At 44.6% G+C, this 21,772-nt stretch overlaps 1 protein-coding gene across 1 annotated transcript; it reads left to right on the forward strand.

Moving 5' to 3' along the window:
- Positions 1 to 310: 310 nt before the first annotated feature.
- mplkip (M-phase specific PLK1 interacting protein) lies at positions 311 to 1,442 on the forward strand. Its single transcript, XM_085439269.1, has 2 exons — positions 311 to 750; positions 1,155 to 1,442. Exons 1-2 carry the CDS (start codon positions 427 to 429, stop codon positions 1,266 to 1,268), a joined length of 438 nt encoding a protein of 145 aa, XP_085295395.1. The 5' UTR covers positions 311 to 426; the 3' UTR covers positions 1,269 to 1,442.
- The last annotated feature ends 20,330 nt before the right edge of the window (positions 1,443 to 21,772 follow it).

The following is a 21,772-nucleotide window of genomic DNA, read 5'->3' on the forward strand; positions in this document are numbered from 1 at the left end:
TAGAAAGGTTTAATTTATTTGTTTATTTATTTTTTATTTGATCAGCGAGGTGTTTTACGAAATTGTGTTCTATTGTATTTTTATCTGTATTTACTGTACAGCACTTTGGTCAGCCTTGGTTGTTTTTAAATGTGCTCTATAAATAAACTTGACTTGACTTTAGATTTCAAAAAGTATTTGCGGCTCCCAGTTTTCTTTTCCGTGGAAACCGGGTCCAAGTGGCTCTTTGGGTGTTAAAGGTTGCTGAGCCCTGCTTTACACGGATATGAACAGAACTGTTCACCCTGCGGTCCGCTGAGCGGCGCTGCAGTCTGTGGGCGGAGCTGAAAGCTGTGTTTCCGGTTCCGGCCTCCTAGTGTTTTGTTGTGTTGTTCGTCGTTCTGTGGCAGCAGTTTAATTCTCCTCTTCCGCTCTTTACCCGTTCACATGTTCCGCGCTCCAGACAGACATCAGCGGAGTCCCGGAGCTCCACGACCGGCGTCCGGCTGGGGCTTCCCCCGCTCCCCATACGGAGGCTCCTCGCGGAGCTACTCCCCCTACTCTCCGGGATCTCCAGGCTACTCTCCGGGTTCTAATCGAGGATACAGAGACGGATCTCCAGCCGGGTTCGGAAACGGTTCCGGGGGGTTCGGAGATTCTCCGGCCGCGTTCGGCAGCGGCTCGCGCGGTTTCGGGGGTCCGATGCGGCGCAGAGGGGACGGTTTCCGGCGGCCACAGTCCCTCAGTCCAACTTCAGCTCCGAACTTCAAGGTAAGGATCCGAGGCTGGATCAGAACTGGCAGCACTCCCAATCAGACAGCCTGATCGGTACAGATGATCCGTGAGTCATTCATAAGTCCGCCTGATCATTAATAAGATCGATTTCAGGTGACTCTTCTTTGTCTTGGGTGGGGGTCATGATCAGCAAGAGGTCGTCCACCCGAGGACAGGCGGAGGTTGCGGGGAGGGGGGGGCGTCACTCTCACTGTAATCTCAGAGCAGAGAGAAGCAGATGTAGTGAGTGTTTAATAAATAGATGTTAAACCAAAACTTCCTGCAAAGCTGACTCCGTTAGCGAGATTTGTCACGTGACCGAAGTTCTTCAAACAAACTGGGACATGTGAGAGACGTGTGTCTGTGACGTGTTTTAAACGTGTCATTGCTGTGTGTTTCAGTCTTCAGACGCGCCCGTGCAGAAATACTTCAGCCCGTCTATGATGCAGGATCCGTGGAAAAATCTGCAGCCCGTAACCACCGTGGATGCCGCTGCTGCCAGGCAGATCACATGACTGGAAATACTACAAGTGGTGACCACATGACATCACCAGCAAGGATCAATAACTGATGAGACGAACTGAAGTTTTTAGTCAGATGTTTTAACCTTTTTAAAAACTGTTTTTAAACTGTTTGTGAAAAGAAGTTTTAAGTTTTTAAAATATAAAAAGTTAAAATTTTTCTTCAAATCTTCGTTTGTTCTTTAAGCTCTGAAAAGAAAAGGAAAAGGTGATCCGCATCGACTCTGTGCTCTGCATAATTTAAAATGACAAAAGTATGTATGCACATACAAGGAACTGGGCTCGGGTTATTTAAAGAACAACGAGCACACACGATAGCGACAGCAGCAACACTGGGTGTGTAGTGGCAAGAATATGCAGTATGTATGACAGTACAGGGGAGACAATACTAAAAGCCAGGCAATATTACGTTAAGACTGAATTTAATTGTAGGAAAACTCACAGTTAACAGTCCAAACTATGCTTAAAATGAAACTGAGGGGTACGTGGACAAGTTCACATCTGCCTTATCAGAAGTCAATCAAAAACTACATTCATGAAAAATCAACTCTTCTGTTTAACATGAAAAATATGTAAACAATTTAACATTGAGCTCTTACTTATTGAGTACTTTGATTTTAAAATAATAATAATAAAAATTCTCTCTGCAACTTAGAAATAAATCCAAATGAAACAGCTTGAAGGATTCATCCACATAAACACAGCAACAACATAAAGTGCTAAAAACTACACATGCAGCCCTGCAGTGGAACACTTTGTGCAACCTGAAAAAGGGAATTTACTTATTAAATGTTACATGTTGGAGTGTTTTCTCAGTGCTTACCTTTCAGTTTCCACATTAGTGTGCAGAAATACAAGCTTGTCCATGTGGTCGGCTCTCAGGAATAGGGCAGGGCAATATGGCCAAAAATATTTATCACTAGATATATTTGAAAATTTGTGATAACAATATGACTGACGATATAATTGATGTGAGACAAAATAGATAAACAGACGCAGGAAGTTAACGTGTTGGCACCGTCATACGTGTTCCTGCAGAGCAGGGCTGTTTACCTGTTAGGTCACCACGGTAACCAAATCAAATCACTTTTATTCAAATCAAATCACTTTTATTGTCACATCACATGTGCAGGTACATTGGTACAGCACATGTGAGTGAAATTCTTGTGTGCGAGCTTCACAAGCAACAGAGTTGTGCAAAATACAATAATGTAAACAAGCAAAATACAAGAATGGCTACATCTGAAACTAATAAATATATGTACAATATATAATAGTATATGCATTTCTGGATGTGTATACTAAATATTTTTCTACGTGTGTGTGTGTGTGTGTGTGTGTGTGTGTATATACACATATTTTACAAATTAAATAGAGTAAACAATGAATAGAATATATAAAATAAAATATACAGAGTTGAATATGTGCAAAACAGTGGCGTTACTGTACAGTGTGGAGTGCATAATGTTAAAGTTCCAGTAGTGAAGCTGAGGTGTCTATGACGTGTTCAGCAGTCTGATGGCCTGATGGAAGAAGCTGTCTCTCAGTCTGCTGGTACGGGACCGGATGCTGCAGAACCTCCTTCCTGATGGAAGCAGTCTGAACAGTTTATGGCTGGGGTGACTGGAGTCCTTGATGATCCTCCCCGCTTTCCTCAGGCAGCGCTTCCTGTAGATGTCTTGGAGGGAGGGAAGCTCACCTCCAATTATCCGTTCAGAGCACCGCACTACTCGCTGGAGAGCTTTGCAGTTGTAGGCGGTGCTGTTGCCATACCAGGTGGTGATGCATCCAGTGAGGATGCTCTCAATGGCACAGTGATAGAAGGTCCTGAGGATGCGGGGGCTCATGCCGAATCTTTTCAGTCTCCTGAGAAAGAAGAGGCGCTGCTGCGCCTTCTTCACTGTTTTGTTTGTTTGTGGTCTGCGGTGTGCTGGTTTTCCCTCTAAAGTCTGTGATCGTGTTTAGTCCCTGCCACATACTCCGAGGGTTGTCAAACTGTTGCTCCACCCTGTCCCTGTACTCACGTTTGGCTGCTTTGATCGTCTTCCGGAGTTGGTAATGTGCGTGTTTGTAGTCCGATGTGTTCGCGGAGGCAAAGGCGGTGCTCCGTGCCACGCGAACATCTCCGTTAATCCAGGGTTTTTGATTTGGGAAGGATTTAACTGTTCTGGATGGGACGACATCTTCCACGCATTTCCTGATAAATCCGCAGACTGAGTCTGTATACTCATCAATGTCCCTAGCAGCCACGTAACCAGTGCCCATCAGCATTTTAAATGAGCTGATTCAGTGTGCCGAACACCAAGCCAAACAGGAAGTCATCTGCTTCAAAGTAAAGGTTCATCCTAACATTCACGCTGGTCACATCATCGATCTACCCGCTGAGGGACGGCTCGAGCTGAACATTGATCATCCTTCACATCAATCACATCTTAAGTGTGATTTCAAAGCAGAATGAACACCGTCACTCTCCGTCAATGGTTTAATTGGAATGTTTCCGGGGGGTTTTCTTCTCCCCCGCCCCCCCTCTTTTTTATGCTGCTCACCATTGTCCTTGGTTTCTTTCTTTTTATTTTCTTTCACTACTTCGATCACCTGCTTCCAGACTCATCCACAAACAACATCCTTTATTTCGACACATACGCACAGCACGATCATGCATAGTCATGCGCTCAACAGCAGCACATTTGCATCAGTCAGACAGCGCACACAGTCGTTTAGGATACACACACTTAAGCCAAGCGTACTCATATTAGTAAATATGCATACACATAGTCAAACTCAGGGAGCATCTCGCCACACATTTTTTCTCTCTCTCCTTCTCTTTATTTACGAATAAGTGACGTATTCTCTCCACCTGTCTAAGCAACGCACACAGCATACATCCCTAGTTATACACAGTCATCTATGGGGGCACTGAGGTTTGTTACATGGAATATAAACGGAGCTGGCTCCAGAGAAAAGAGGTTAAAAATATTTAACCAACTCAAAAAACTACAGGCAGATGTTGTCCTTTTACAAGAGATCCACAGACCTCTTAGAGGTTCGAATGAACTTAAAACACCTCAGTTTCCTAATGTGTTCTCAGCTTGTTATAATTCTAGACAAAGGGGAGTAGCAATTTTAATACATAAAAATATTAATTTCACAGTACTCGATACAGTTATAGATCCAGAGGGCAGATTCTTAATCATTAAACTATCTATACGTGATAAAAAGCTATGTATTGCAAGTGTATATGGTCCAAATGTTGATGATCCCTCATTCTTTCACGGTTTTTTCAGTGCACTCTCTGAACACTTAGATGGCACACTTGTTCTTGGAGGCGACCTCAACCTTGGACTAAATGAAGACATGGATAGGCTCAATACAGCGGGAACTCAGCGTAATTGGCAGTCCACAAATATAATCAAACAGTATATGAGCGACTTTGGTCTTTGCGATGCATGGCGCTCCCTTCACCCCACCAGTAAGGAATATACTTTTTTCTCACATGTCCATCACTCCTACTCTCGTCTGGATTATTTTTTGGTCAGCAGCTCACTGCTGAACGACATTTCAGACACTGAGATTCACCCTATAGCTGTCAGCGATCATGGTCCTGTATCTTTAACACTAATGCACAAGAATAATACTACACCAAGAAAGAACTGGAGATTTAATATATCACTACTTAAAGATGAAGACTTTATTAAATATTTTAAAAAAGAGTGGACTTCATATTTGGACTATAATGACACTCCCGAAACATCAGCTTCTGTTCTATGGGAAGCAGGGAAAGCTGTGATGAGAGGTAAAATAATCTCTTTCTCATCACATAAAAAGAAAAAAGAAAACAAAAATATTCAGGAATTAGAAAAAAACATCAAATCACTAGAAGAAGCCTACGCGTCCCACCAAGATCAGGAAACATTGAACAAAATACGCAAAACAAAACTAGATTTAAATGAGATAATTGATAAAAAAATAAAAAATAAAAATTTTTTGTACAAAGACTACACTTACAAAATAATGAACATGGTAATAAATCCAGTCAATTTCTAGCAAACCAGCTAAAAATAAATAAAGAAAAAAACAACTATATGTGCTGTTCAAGATTCATCTGGGAACACAGTATACAGGGAGTGCAGAATTATTAGGCAAGTTGTATTTCTGAGGAATAATGTTAATATTGAACAACAACCATGTTCTCAATGAACCCAAAAAACTCATTAATATCAAAGCTGAATGTTTTTGGAAGTAGTTCTTAGTTTGTTTTTAGTTTTAGCTATTTTAGGGGGATATCTGTGTGTGCAGGTGACTATTACTGTGCATAATTATTAGGCAACTTAACAAAAAACAAATATATACCCATTTCAATTATTTATTTTTACCAGTGACACCAATATAACATCTCCACATTCACAAATATACATTTCTGACATTCAAAAACAAAAACAAATCAGCGACCAATATAGCCACCTTTCTTTGCAAGGACACTCAAAAGCCTGCCATCCATGGATTCTGTCAGTGTTTTGATCTGTTCACCATCAACATTGCGTGCAGCAGCAACCACAGCCTCCCAGACACTGTTCAGAGAGGTGTACTGTTTTCCCTCCTTGTAAATCTCACATTTGATGATGGACCACAGGTTCTCAATGGGGTTCAGATCAGGTGAACAAGGAGGCCATGTCATTAGTTTTCTTCTTTTATACCCTTTCTTGCAGCCACGCTGTGGAGTACTTGGACGCGTGTGATGGAGCATTGTCCTGCATGGAAATCATGTTTTTCTTGAAGGATGCAGACTTCTTCCTGTACCACTGCTTGAAGAAGGTGTCTTCCAGAAACTGGCAGTAGGACTGGGAGTTGAGCTTGACTCCATCCTCAACCCGAAAAGGCCCCACAAGCTCATCTTTGATGATACCAGCCCAAACCAGTACTCCACCTCCACCTTGCTGGCGTCTGAGTGGGACTGGAGCTCTCTGCCCTTTACCAATCCAGCCACGGGCCCATCCATCTGGCCCATCAAGACTCACTCTCATTTCATCAGTCCATAAAACCTTAGAAAAACCAGTCTTGAGATATTTCTTGGCCCAGTCTTGACGTTTCAGCTTGTGTGTCTTGTTCAGTGGTGGTCGTCTTTCAGCCTTTCTTACCTTGGCCATGTCTCTGAGTATTGCACACCTTGTGCTTTTGGGCACTCCAGTGATGTTGCAGCTCTGAAATATGGCCAAACTGGTGGCAAGTGGCATCTTGGCAGCTGCACGCTTGACTTTTCTCAGGTCATGGGCAGTTATTTTGCGCCTTGGTTTTTCCACACACTTCTTGCGACCCTGTTGACTATTTTGAATGAAACGCTTGATTGGTCGATGATCACGCTTCAGAAGCTTTGCAATTTTGAGACTGCTGCATCCCTCTGCAAGATATCTCACTATTTTTGACTTTTCTGAGCCTGTCAAGTCCTTCTTTTGACCCATTTTGCCAAAGGAAAGGACGTTGCCTAATAATTATGCACACCTGATATAGGGTGTTGATGTCATTAGACCACACCCCTTCTCATTACAGAGATGCACATCACCTAATATGCTTAATTGGTAGTAGGCTTTCGAGCCTATACAGCTTGGAGTAAGACAACATGCATGAAGAGGATGATGTGGATTTAGCTGACAGGTCAGGCTAGGTAGCGAGAGGAGTGACCCAGGCTCCCTGAGCAGCGATGGACTTATCTTTTATTATATGTATTTTTGGTAGTGCTGTCCTCCTTCCCCCTGTTTGCAGATATGAGTGTGTGTGTGTGTGTATGGATGCAGGTGTGTCTGCGAATACTTGTTTACAGGCGCCTTCAAATATTAGGTTTCTCTCCTCCAAGTCTCTGTTAGTACATGACTGAATAATTGATCAACAAATTGATTTACTCTGCCTTACAGAAACCTGGTTGCAGCAGGATGATTATGTTAGTTTAAATGAATCAACACCCCCGAGTCATTCTAACTACCAGAAACCTCGAAGCACAGGCCGAGGGGGAGGTGTGGCAGAAATTTTTCACACCAGCCTATTAATTAATGAAAGACCAAGACAGACTTTTAATTCATTTGAAAGCCTGATGCTTAGCCTCGTCCACCCCAGCTGTGAAACTCAGAAACCAGTCTTACTTGTTATCATCTATCGTCCACCTGGGCCTTACACAGAGTTTCTGTCTGATTTCTCAGACTTTTTATCTGATTTAGTTCTGAGCTCAGATAAAATAATTATTGTGGGTGATTTTAACATCCATGTAGATGCTAAAAATGACAGCCTCAACATGGCATTTAATCTGTTATTAGACTCAATTGGCTTCTCTCAAAATGTAAAAGAACCCACCCACCACTTTAATCACACTCTAGATCTTGTTTTAACATATGGCATCGAACCTGAACATTTAACAGTGTTTCCTGAAAACCCTCTCCTGTCTGATCATTTCCTGATAACATTTACATTTACAATAATTGATTACACAGCAGAGGAGAGTAGACTTTATCACAGTAGATGTCTTTCTGAAAGCGCTGTAACTAAGTTAAAGAATATAATCCACCCACTGTTATCATCTCCAATGACCTGTACCAACACAGCAGAGCAGCTATCTGAACACTACTCTAACAGAGGTCGATCATCTTGGTAATAATTTCACCTCCTCACTACGTACGACTCTGGATACTGTAGCTCCTGTGAAAACTAAGGTCTCTAGTCAGAAGTACCTGACTCCGTGGTATAATTCTCAAACACGTAGCCTAAAGCAGATGACTCGTAAGCTGGAGAGGAAATGGCGTGTCACAAATTTAGAGGATCATCATTTAGCCTGGAGAAATAGTTTGCTGCTTTATAAGAAAGCCCTCCACAAAGCCAGAACATCTTACTATTCATCACTGATTGAAGAAAATAAGAACAACCCCAGGTTTCTCTTCAGCTCTGTAGCCAGGCTGACAAACAGTCAGAGCTCTGTTGAGCCAACCATCCCTTTAACGTTAACTAGTAATGACTTCATGAACTTCTTCACAGCTAAAATATTTATCATTAGAGAAAAAATTACCAGTAATCATCCCACAGATGTAATATTATCTACAGCTACTCTTAGTACCATTGATGTTAAGTTAGACTCTTTTTCTCTAATTGATCTTTCTGAGTTAACTTCAATAATTACTTCCTCCAAGCCATCAACGTGTCTTTTAGACCCCATTCCTACAAAACTGCTCAAAGAAGTCCTGCCATCAATTAATGCTTTGATCTTAAATATGATCAACCTATCTCTAATAATCAGCTATGTACCACAGGCCTTCAAGCTGGCTGTAGTTAAACCTTTACTCAAAAAGCATCTCTAGACCCAGCAGTCTTAGCTAATTATAGGCCAATCTCCAACCTTCCTTTCATATCAAACATCCTTGAAAGAGTAGTTGTCAAACAGCTAACAGATCATCTGCAGAGGCTTATTTGAAGAGTTTCAGTCAGGTTTCAGAGCTCATCACAGCACAGAAACAGCTTTAGTGAAGGTTACAAATGATCTTCTTATGGCCTCTGACAGTGGACTCATCTCTGTGCTTGTCCTGCTAGACCTCAGTGCAGCGTTCGATACTGTCGACCATAATATCCTATTAGAGCAATTAGAACATGCTGTAGGTATTACTGTTGTGGGATTCATCGGGAAACTAGCGGATGATACCGTGGAGACAAAGACTATCACAACGTTTCCCAACCAGAAGCCGTGGGTGGATAAAACCATCCACGACGCTCTGAGATCCCGCACTGCTGCCTACAACACGGGACTCACGACGGGGGACATGGACCTGTACAAAGCCGCGTCATATAACGTGCGGAGGGCGGTGAAAGAGGCGAAGCAGCGCTACGGGAGGAAACTAGAGTCACAACTCCAACAGAGTGACTCTAGGAGCTTGTGGCGGGGACTAAGGACAATAACGGACTATAAAGCACCAACAACCGGTATGACGAACGCGGCCGTGACTCTGGCAGACAAGCTGAACACTTTCTATGCTCGCTTCGAGGCTGCAGCTAAGGACTCCAACAATGCTAGTGCTAGCGGCGCTAACGGCTGCAGACAGGAAGATACTGCCAGCACCGGAAACGTGCTCGTCATCTCCGAGCATGAAGTAAGGAGAGCCTTCAAAAGAGTGAACACCAGGAAAGCAGCAGGACCAGACGGCATCCCAGGTCGTATCCTAAGAGACTGCGCATACCAGCTAGCTCCTGTGTTCACTGAGATATTCAACATCTCTTTATCTCAGTCGGTGATCCCCACATGCTTCAAAGAGTCCATCATTGTTCCTGTCCCGAAGAAACCCCACCCTGCTTCTCTCAATGACTATCGCCCTGTAGCCCTCACCTCAGTAGTGATGAAGTGCTTTGAACGCCTGGTCAGAGACTTCATCATTTCTTCACTACCAGACACACTGGACCCACTACAGTTCGCTTACCGTCCAAATCGTTCCACAGACGATGCCATCTCTCATCTCCTCCACACATCACTCACTTGGACACTAGAAGGGGGAATTATGTTAAAATGCTCTTCATAGACTACAGCTCTGCATTTAACGCCATAATTCCCTCCACACTCACCACCAAGCTGGAGCATCTGGGACTCAGCTCATCTATGTGTCAGTGGATCTCCAACTTCAATTCAATTCAATTCAATTCAATTTTATTTATATAGCGCCAAATCACAACAAAAGTCGCCTCAAGGCGCTTCATAGATACAGAGAAAAACCCAACAATCATATGACCCCCTATGAGCAAGCACTTTGGCGACAGTGGGAAGGAAAAACTCCCTTTTAACAGGAAGAAACCTCCGGCAGAACCAGGCTCAGGGAGGGGCGGCCATCTGCTGCGACCGGTTGGGGTGAGAGAAGGAAGACAGGATAAAGACATGCTGTGGAAGAGAGACAGAGGTTAATAACAGATATGATTCAATGCAGAGAGGTCTATTAATACATAGTGAGTGAGAAAGGTGACTGGAAAGGAAAAACTCAATGCATCATGGGAATCCCCCGGCAGCCTACATCTATTGCAGCATAACAAAGGGAGGATTCAGGATCACCTGGTCCAGCCCTAACTATATGCTTTAGCAAAAAGGAAAGTTTGAAGCCTAATCTTAAAAGTAGAGATAGTGTCTGTCTCCTGAATCCAAACTGGAAGCTGGTTCCACAGAAGAGGGGCCTGAAAACTGAAGGCTCTGCCTCCCATTCTACTTTTAAATACTCTAGGAACAACAAGTAGGCCTGCAGAGCGAGAGCGGAGCGCTCTAATAGGGTGATATGGTACTACAAGGTCATTAAGATAAGATGGGGCCTGATTATTTAAGACCTTGTATGTGAGGAGCAGGATTTTGAATTCAATTCTGGATTTAACAGGAAGCCAATGAAGGGAAGCCAAAACAGGAGAAATCTGCTCTCTCTTTCTAGTCCCTGTCAGGACTCTTGCTGCAGCATTTTGGATTAGCTGAAGGCTTTTCAGGGAGTTTTTAGGACATCCTGATAATAATGAATTACAGTCGTCCAGCCTGGAAGTAATAAATGCATGAACTAGTTTTTCAGCGTCACTCTGAGACAGGATATTTCTAATTTTAGAGATGTTGCGCAAATGGAAGAAAGCAGTCTTACATATTTGTTTAATATGTGCGTTGAAGGACATGTCCTGGTCAAAAATGACTCCAAGGTTCCTCACCGCGTTACTGGAGGCCAAGGTAATGCCATCCAGAGTAAGAATCTGGTTAGATACCATATTTCTAAGATTTTCAGGGCCGAGTACAATAACCTCAGTTTTATCTGAATTAAGAAGCAGAAAGTTAGCAGCCATCCAGGTCTTTATGTCTTTAAGACATTCCTGCAGTTTAACTAATTGGTGTGTGTTATCTGGCTTCATGGACAGATAGAGCTGGGTGTCATCTGCATAGCAGTGAAAATGTATGCTATGTCTTCTAATGATACTGCCTAAGGGAAGCATGTATAATGTAAACAGAATTGGTCCTAGCACTGAACCCTGTGGAACTCCATAATTAACCTCAGTGTGTGAAGAGGACTCTCCATTTACATGCACAAACTGGAGTCTATTAGATAGATATGATACAAACCACTGCAGCGCAGCACCTGTAATACCTACAGCATGTTCTAATCGCTCTAATAGGATATTATGATCAACAGTATCGAACGCTGCACTGAGGTCTAGCAGGACAAGCACAGAGATGAGTCCACTGTCAGAGGCCATAAGAACTTCCTAACTGGCAGACCACAGGCAGTAAGGATGGGCGGACATGTCTCAGCCTCCACCACTCTCAGCACTGGAGCCCCCCAGGGGTGTGTTCTGAGCCCCCTGCTGTACTCTTTGTACACATGACTGCGTGGCCACTACCAGCTCCACCACCATCATCAAGTTTGCTGACGACACCGTCGTGGTGGGCCTGATCTCTGATAACAACGAGACAGCCTACCTGAAGGAGATTAGGAATCTGGAGAACTGGTGCCAGAGGAACAACCTCCTTCTAAACGTCAGTAAGACAAAGGAGCTGATAGTGGACTTCAGAACTAAGCAGGAGAGGAACTACCAGACCCCCGTCATCAACGAGTGCCCAGTGGAGAGAGTGGACAGCTTCAAATACCTCGGAGTTCACATCACGCAGGACCTGTCATGGTCCTGTCACATCAACACCGTGGTGAAAAAGGCCCGACAGCGTCTCTACCACCTCAGACGCTTGAGAGACTTCCAACTGCCCTCCAAGGTGCTCAGGAACTTTTACTCGTGCACCATAGAGAGCATCCTGACGGGAAACATCTTAACCTGGTTCGGGAACAGCACCATGCAGGACAGACGAGCTCTACAGAGGGTTGTGCGGTCAGCTGAGCGCACCATCCGCTCCGAGCTCCCTGACCTGCACTCAATCTACAGCAGGCGGTGCTGGACCAAGGCCAGGAAGATGGTGAAGGACCTCAGCCATCCCAACAACAGACTGTTCTCTCTGCTGAGGTCAGGAAAGCGATTCCGCTCCCTGAAGACCAACACAGAGAGACTGAGGAGGAGCTTCTTCCCGCAGGCGATACGGTCTCTCAATCACACCACCACACAGTACTGACCCACACATATGGTTCTTACACACACACTGGACTTTCTGGACATTGTTTTCACTTCATCACTTAAATAACTTTAAGCATATTTGCACTGCACAACACATAATGTGGATTGCACAACACTGGACACTATATTCTTCATTTCCAGTTAATACTTGTACAGCTGCTGTTATTGTGTATATATTTATTTATATTTATATTTCTTCATACATTCTTATATAGTTCTATATTGTGTATTTTGTTGTACAGTTATTTTATTTTCAACTTTAATTTATATATTTTATCTTATTCTTTCCCAGTTAAATTTACCCTTCATTCTAATTTGTGTTGTACAGTTATTTCATTTTTAACCTTAATTTATATTTTATTCCTTCTTAGTTAAATTTACCCTTTTTAATTTTTCATATTTATTTCCTATCTTATTCATAGCCTTTTCCTTTTTTGTTTTCTTTAGGTCACGAGCAGTTGTCCAAGCATTTCACTACATATCGTACTGTGTATGACTGTGTACGTGACAAATAAAATTTGAATTTGATTTGAATTTGTATTACAGGTACTGTGCTGCAGTGGTTTGTATCATATCTATCTAATAGACTCCAATTTGTGCATGTAAATGGAGAGTCCTCTTCACACACTGAGGTTAATTATGGAGTTCCACAGGGTTCAGTGCTAGGACCAATTCTCTTTACATTATACATGCTTCCCTTAGGCAGCATCATTAGAAGACATAGCATACATTTTCACTGCTATGCAGATGACACCCAGCTCTATCTGTCCATGAAGCCAGATAACACACACCAATGAGTTAAACTGCAGGAATGTCTTAAAGACATAAAGACCTGGATGGCCGCTAACTTTCTGCTTCTTAATTCAGATCAAACTGAGGTTATTGTACTCGGCCCTGAAAAGCTTAGAAATATGGTATCTAAGCAGATTCTTCCTCTGGATGGCATTACCTTGGCCTCCAGTAACGCTGTGAGGAACCTTGGAGTCATTTTTGACCAGGACATGTCCTTCAACGCACATATTAAACAAATATGTAAGCCTGCATTCTTCCATTTGTGCAACATCTCTAAAATTAGAAATATCCTGTCTCAGAGTGACGCTGAAAAACTAGTTCATGCATTTATTACTTCCAGGCTGGACGACTGTAATTCATTATTATCAGGAAGTCCTAAAAACTCCCTGAAAAGCCTTCAGCTAATCCAAAATGCTGCAGCAAGAGTCCTGACAGGGACTAGAAAGAGAGAGCAGATTTCTCCTGTTTTGGCTTCCTGTTAAATCCAGTGAACTGGACATGTGTGTGCTTAATAAACTGGCAAATTACAGCAGGATTTTCCTATTCTCGGTCAGAAGGCACAGGTGACTTATATGATGAAAGAGAGGGTCCACAGCAATGAGAATTAGGGTTCCTTTAATCCAAAACATCTCCAGAAGTAAATTCGTGTGAGTATATGTATGTGTGTGGTTCTGTAAAATAACAGAAATTACAATTAGCAAACAATTAAAGTCAACCAAGCTGGTCTAAATAATACAGAAAGGGTTGAACAGAAAGTCTAATTCGAAAATGACTAAACACCACCCCCTGGTGGACACAAATGGGCTGCTGCACAGGGATAGACTCCATCTTTACTTTGGGCAGCTCAGTTCACAAGGGTAGCACCATTTTGGTCAAATCAGCGTGAATATACATTGTCTCGTGGCTACACAAACCGCTGGAAAACTCTATAAAAGCATCACACAATGTACATAGGCAAGTATATGATAAGTTACAACCATAGAACAAACAAATACAAGGCACTTACTTATCATCACGCACACGCACGACACATGTTCAGTACAACAGCCCAGCTCCACCAGCGCTATCACGGTGAACCAGCGCAAACACAAACAAAGGATGGGAGGAATGTACCATCTTAGCAGTGGTTAGAGGGGTCCGTGGAACAGTCTATATACACAAAATCACAGGGGTTTTATACATCCAGAATTCAAAATCCTGCTCCTCACATACAAGGTCTTAAATAATCAGGCCCCATCTTATCTTAATGACCTTGTAGTACCATATCACCCTATTAGAGCACTTCGCTCTCGCTCTGCAGGCCTACTTGTTGTTCCTAGAGTATTTAAAAGTAGAATGGGAGGCAGAGCCTTCAGTTTTCAGGCCCCTCTTCTGTGGAACCAGCTTCCAGTTTGGATTCAGGAGACAGACACTATCTCTACTTTCAAGATTAGGCTTCAAACTTTCCTTTTTTCTAAAGCATATAGTTAGGGCTGGACCAGGTGACCCTGAATCCTCCCTTAGTTATGCTGCAATAGACGTAGGCTGCCGGGGATTCCCATGATGCATTGAGTTTTTCCTTTCCAGTCACCTTTCTCACTCACTATGTGTTAACAGACCTCTCTGCATTGAATCATATCTGTTATTAACCTCTGTCTCTCTTCCACAGCATGTCTTTATCCTGTCTTCCTTCTCTCACCCCAACCAATCACAGCAGATGGCCCCGCCCCTCCCTGAGCCTGGTTCTGCCAGAGGTTTCTTCCTGTTAAAAGGGAGTTTTTCCTTCCCACTGTCGCCAAAGAGCTTGCTCATAGGGGGTCATATGATTGTTGGGTTTTTCTCTGTATCTATGAAGCACCTTGAGGCGACTTTTGTTGTGATTTGGCGCTATATAAAGAAAATTGAATTGAATTGAAATAAACGCATTGCTTACACAGAGCATCGTGCCTGGGTCCTCCTTTTCCCACATCCCCACCGTTTGCCCTGCCAAACCGCGACAGAATGATCCCGCCCAGCATTGACCCAGCTGAGGAGAGGCTCAGGAGGGAGGTTATGGACAGAGTTTACAGACTGTGTGAATTGTGGTGGGAGAAACCCGGGGAAGTGGTGCGTCGCGCCATGGAGAGACGGCTACAGGAAACGCTGTTTAAATTCCCCTGTCTGGTGGATTCCCATAATTCAGTTGTCCTGGACTTACTGCTCTCAACCCTCCACCTCCACTCTCCAACTCATCAGCCCAGACAGCTGGTGGATTCACAGCCTGACACACGGAAACGACATTCGCGCCGCCGGCGTTCCTCACCGCAGCCGATTTCCCGGACGTCTCAAGAGCCGGCTGTGGTAATACGTAATAATACAGACAATTTTTCATTTTCCTCACCATCTGTTTGTGTGTCTGCAGTGGACGCTGACGCTGGTGTAAGCCAGCAGGTAGCATCGCCGCCGTCGTCTCATCTGCCTGCAGCCACCATTCTGCCATCTTCTTCACCGCCTGCTACGTCGCCACCCGGACCTGCTCAGCCGCTGCCGCAGGAGCTCAACAAGCCGGAGCTGGAGCTCAGTGAGCCGGGGGAGCCAGCGCCACTGCCGGAGGAGGTCAGCAAGCCGGAGCTGGAGCAGGGCGAGCCGGAGCTCAGCAAGCGGCAGGAGCCCGCACCGCCACCGGAGGAGGGACATGCGCCGCCAGCTGAGGAGCTCGGAGAGCGGGACGAGCCCGCGCTGGCCGCTGAAGACCTCTGCAAGCCAGAGGGACCAGCACGTCCTCCGCAACCAGCAACATGGCTGCCACGTCTACATCCGGCGTGGCCACGTCCTGCACGGCCAGCACATCGGGAATAGTGGGTTGTTACGTCTCCTTGAGGGCAGGAGGGGATAACACAACAACTCCGGAAACAGGTGTTATGAAAAAGGTTTAATGGCAGCGCTGTCACAAAATAAACAACCCAGATTCAAACAACAAATGTGGGGGGAAAAGGGACAGTTAGGTTGTGCCAAAAAAAACACCAAAAAGACAAAACCAAAACTTAGCTGAGCTGAGCTATTATCCTAGAAAAGCAACAAACAGGAGAGAAAGACCCTGAACCTTAACTTAAAACAAGCTCAAAATTACATGGGTGGCACCAACCTACTTACCTAGTGTTTCTAACAAAAAGACTCTATGTGAGTAAGTGTATGGGGTCCCCAAACTTACCTAGTCCACTTTACTCCTACCACAATCATCAAACAAAAGAAAGCCGGCAGGAAAAACGTCACACATGTGCCAAACAATTCAAAGGAGGGAAGAGCACCACACCCAGCCACAGGTGAGTCTCCTTATCAAGGTGTTCACTCCTGGTTTGTCCAATCAGGGCCTCCCTCCTCTAATTAGTTGGACGTCCCCAGATTGACATCAGCCTGCAGTCTGCGACCTAAGGGAACGGCAAACAAAAGGAGAGGGAAAGAAAACATGCAGCCTGCAGACACGTAACATGGGTTGTGCTAAATTGTCGCCTGCCGGAGCTGCCATGCCACTGCCGCCGGACCCGGGACAGGTCGCCGGAGGAGCAGCGTCGCCGCCACTGGACCCGGGCCAGGCCGCCGGAACCATTTTGCCGCTGCTGCCGGACCCATGGCTGCCCGCAGGAGCTTCAAGGCTGTCACAACTGGACTCAAGGTAGGCCCCCTAAAGCGTCCTACTGCTGTCACGGGACCCGAGGTAGGCCTCCTGAACTCTGTTATTGTTGTTGCCGCCGGGGACTGTTTTGTGGGGGGGTTTCTTTTTTTTTTTTGCACCGCTGTTGGATGCGCGGTCTAACTTTGGGACTGTGACCTGGGAGGGTTTGTTATTTTGTTGTTTTTGCTTGTTTTGGTTCTGAGAGAGAGAGAGCACGGAAAATGGAAGAGCAGCGAGCACGGGGAGTCCAGACACACGGGAGCAGAGACCACAAGACACGGACTTATTGGGAAGGAAGACACGACACGGGAGTCACGGGAGAGCACGGGGATTTACTGTTATTGTTCCTGTCGTGTTATTCAATTATACGCGGGTCCACTGTACGATTCATAACCCTTGTTTATTTTTTCCCATTCCTGCTCTGCTCCCCACACACCATACCATTACATTCCAAACTCCCCGGTCTCGCCCTCTAGCTGCCGTCAGCCTAACTACACTAACCGGCTGCATTAATATCTACTGTACAATGCAATTACACCACAGTTCCATTCACTGTAAATAAATGCACTGCTTATACACAGAGCACCGCGCCTGGGTCCTCCTTTCCCCACATCCCCACGGTTTGCCCTGCCAAACCGTGACAGTTGGGAAGGACTGGTGTAACGGGGCGTTTTAATCGTGTGATGTTCCAAGCGGTAAGGACCCACGGAGACTATTTGGACCTCGCAGTCATCTTTTTATTACCGGAACTGGGTCATAAAGAAAAACACTGTTGCCCCCTGGTGGTCAAAACGCTGCTAACCTACTGTTACTTCATAACAAATCATATTACAAGATCCTTTATTCTCCACAGCACAACATGTCTTTGCAAATAAAAACAAGTACTGACTGCTTTATTTTGGTTGCACGAGCTAAAGTTGCTGCTAGTTTCCAAAAGTGAACTTCTTCTGTTGTCTGTTGCATGGGATCACCTGTCTTTAAAGTTAGCATTTGATGCTATGTTGATCTGGTGTCTAGATACATGTGCTCGCAAAAATGTCGTGTTACCCGAGTATTTGACCCTGGCGGTGCAGATTTTACAGACTGCATAGCTCTTGTCATAGTCTTTACTGCCTTCTTTTGTCCTGAATCCAAAAAAGCTGCTGGGGCTGCTGCATCCTGTCCTCTTCAGTCATCAGTGAGCTAGCACTATTTGTCACACATCCACTACTTCTCCGTTTGGCAAACTAGCCAGGAACCTCGACGTTCCATCAGAGTGAAGGTGGTGAAAATTGCCAACAACTAGCGGTTGCACCACACAGAAATAAGAAATAAACAATAAATGGATGGACATTCTCAATGAAAATACCAAAACGCTGCTTTTGAACATTGATTCAGTATGACAACACAAAATATGGAGATATTTCTTACATCCCTAGTACCAACACGTACAGCACTTTTAGATTTATGGTGCAAAAGTGGTGGAATAAATTGGTGGTAGATAAGCTGCTACTATAGAGATAGAGCATACACATGAGGACCTGACCATCTGTGAGGGTTCTCAGTCATCCCTGTGGGAGTGTTCCCAATAGGGTCTTGAATCCCCTACCCTTACACAGTTGAGCAGAAAACATGAATCTGTGATGACTCACAGTTTCAGAGACACAGATGATGTCACACAGTCACTATCAAGGTTTATTTATTTATGTGTGTCAATACGTTTTAATCAGCTGCATCCCAGACATGAAGTCATGTCACTTCCTGTCAGCTGGTAACCACCTGATGGTATGCGTGTGTGTGTCACCCCGAACTGCAACCTTTAGGCTGAAGCAGGACACTCTGAAATGCCAAACCTCTGAAACTGTCACCTGATATTACACTGACTGTGTGTGCGTGTGTGTGTGTGCGTGTGTGTGTACTCATGCTGGTGTTGTGCTTTTAAACATCCAGACGTTCTAACAGTCAATAATCTGAAATCTGCAGTCACACCAAAGGCTTGAACACTGAGCAAAACACAAGATGACAGATTAGCGATTTTGAAGCTGAAAGCATCAGGTCCTACATCTTGTTTAAAAACAGTTTCCAGCAGGTCAGCAAGGCGTCGGGATCGTCCCGTGGTTCAGAAGCTGAACTGTGTCAGAGTCTGAGCTCAGATTTTGGTGTTAAAGACTAAGGCTACGTTCACACTGCAGGTGAAAGCGCGTCAAATACGACTTTTTTGACCCTATGCGACCCATATCCGATCATGGTGTGACAGTGTGAACGGCGCAAATCCGATATTTTCAAATCCGATCTGGGTCACTTTCGTATGTGGTGCTGAATCCGATACATATCTGATGTTTTAGAAAGCGACTGCTGTTTGATGGTCACGTTGCATTAAATCCGTCTTTTACATCACTGACACAAGACAGACGCCAATTATCAGCGCCGGAGAAGCGCTCGATAAGACATCGTGAACGCTTCCTGTCCATCCAGTGAAACTGTTGGGAAGACAATGTTGGAGAAACGTGAACATTTTATTTGTACTGTATAATCTGCAGAGTCTGACAGAAATCTGCAACTATCCTTCGAAGCACCGCTCCTCTCTTAAACAGCAATAAGGATCATTATTAGGCCAAATGTAGATAACACAAAAACTTTATAACTTAAAGCAAAACTGGGAAATGTAAACAAGTCTTTATATTAAGGCCATCAGTCAAACATTGTTTGCTCTGGGTCTAAACAGAGTGTGTTGTGTGTGACGCCTTCTTTTGTGCATGCGGCTGCTTTGAGGGTTCACACTAGAGCGCGTTTGCCGTCGCATTTTATTTATCGTGTGAACAAGCAGATAAAAAAATCTGATTTTTAAAAAAATTGGAATTGAGCATTAAAACCTGCAGAGTGAACGCAGCCAAAGTCAGCTTTATTGTCAGAAACCGCATGTACAGATCATGCACAGGAATTTGAAATTGCAATGTTACCACGGCCCTCAGTGTGACACTAAACAACATAAAGATAAAAAAGTAAAAATCTTATAGAGTCCAACACAATCCAAGAATTTGTGTGCACATGGTGTGGGGCAGTCAGTGAAGGGTGGTGGTGGTTCAGAGTGTGTATGTTTGGGGGTTCAGAGGGAAGAGGTGGATGCAGGTCTGGAGTTCATGTGTGAGAGCAGGGAGAGACTTCAGCATCCTGACAACCTGATGGACGAAGTCTCTCAGTCTGCTGGTTCTGGCCTGGAGGCTCTTCAAATTCAAATTCAAATTCAAATTCAAATTTTATTTGTCACGTACACAGTCATACACAGTACGATATGTAGTGAAATGCTTAGACAACTGCTCGTGACCTAAAAAAAAAAAAAGGCTATGAATAAGATAGGAAATAAATATGAAAAATTAAAAAGGGTAAATTTAACTAGGAAGGAATAAGATCAATAAATATATAAATATATATATAAATATATATATAAATATATACACAAAAACAGCAGCTGTACAAGTATTAACTGGAAATGAAGAATATAGTGACCAGTGTTGTGCAAAAACAATGTCCAGAAAGTCCAGTGTGTGTGTAAGAACCATATGTGTGGGTCAGTACTGTGTGGTGGTGTGATTGAGAGACCGTATCGCCTGCGGGAAGAAGCTCCTCCTCAGTCTCTCTGTGTTGGTCTTCAGGGAGCGGAATCGCTTTCCTGACCTCAGCAGAGAGAACAGTCTGTTGTTGGGATGGCTGAGGTCCTTCACCATCTTCCTGGCCTTGGTCCAGCACCGCCTGCTGTAGATTGAGTGCAGGTCAGGGAGCTCGGAGCGGATGGTGCGCTCAGCTGACCGCACAACCCTCTGTAGAGCTCGTCTGTCCTGCATGGTGCTGTTCCCGAACCAGGTTAAGATGTTTCCCGTCAGGATGCTCTCTATGGTGCACGAGTAAAAGTTCCTGAGCACCTTGGAGGGCAGTTGGAAGTCTCTCAAGCGTCTGAGGTGGTAGAGACGCTGACGGGCCTTTTTCACCACGGTGTTGATGTGACAGGACCATGACAGGTCCTGCGTGATGTGAACTCCGAGGTATTTGAAGCTGTCCACTCTCTCCACTGGGCACTCGTTGATGACGGGGGTCTGGTAGTTCCTCTCCTGCTTAGTGCTGAAGTCCACTATCAGCTCCTTTGTCTTACTGACGTTTAGAAGGAGGTTGTTCCTCTGGCACCAGTTCTCCAGATTCCTAATCTCCTTCAGGTAGGTTCTAGGTTCTAGGTTCTAGGTTCTTTATTATTTGTCACATGCATAGTTATACAAGTATAACACACAGTGAAATGTAGCCTGACACGCTCCTCGACATGTGCAAAAATTGGGGTGTGGGGGGGGGGGGGGGGGTGTAGAGGAAGAACATTATATATATATATATATATATATATATATATATATATAAAAAAAACACCCAGCACGCCCCTGCGGGCGGTTTATCCTTCAAGCTCGGGTCCTCTACCAGAGGCCTGGGAGCTTGAGGGTCCTGCGCAGTATCTTAGCTGTTCCCAGGACTGCGCTCTTCTGGACAGAGATCTCCGATGTTATTCCCGGGATCTGCTGGAGCCACTCGCCTAGCTTGGGAGTCACCGCACCTAGTGCTCCGATTACCACGGGGACCACCGTTACCTTCACCCTCCACATCCTCTCGAGCTCTTCTCTGAGCCCTTGGTATTTCTCCAGCTTCTCGTGTTCCTTCTTCCTGATATTGCTGTCATTCGGAACCGCTACATCGATCACTACGGCCGTCTTCTTCTGTTTGTCTACCACCACTATGTCCGGTTGGTTAGCCACCACCATTTTGTCCGTCTGTATCTGGAAGTCCCACAGGATCTTAGCTCAGTCATTCTCCACCACCCTTGGGGGCATCTCCCATTTTGACCTCGGGACTTCTAGGTTATACTCGGCACAGATGTTCCTGTACACTATGCCGGCCACTTGGTTATGGCGTTCCATGTATGCCTTGCCTGCTAGCATCTTGCACCCTGCTGTTATGTGCTGGATTGTCT

Source organism: Copadichromis virginalis, linkage group LG18 (genome assembly GCF_057382275.1).
Source record: "Copadichromis virginalis isolate Kocher_CV1m ecotype Utaka linkage group LG18, C_Virginalis_male_GT1.1, whole genome shotgun sequence".
NCBI lineage: Eukaryota > Metazoa > Chordata > Actinopteri > Cichliformes > Cichlidae > Copadichromis > Copadichromis virginalis.

Bases quoted from the DNA above. Each gene is read 5' to 3' on its own strand.
- mplkip (XM_085439269.1), top strand. From the start codon at position 427: ATGTTCCGCGCTCCAGACAGACATCAGCGGAGTCCCGGAGCTCCACGA. The intron at 751-1,154 runs GTAAGGATCCGA...TGTGTGTTTCAG, and splicing joins CTTCAGCTCCGAACTTCAAG to TCTTCAGACGCGCCCGTGCA.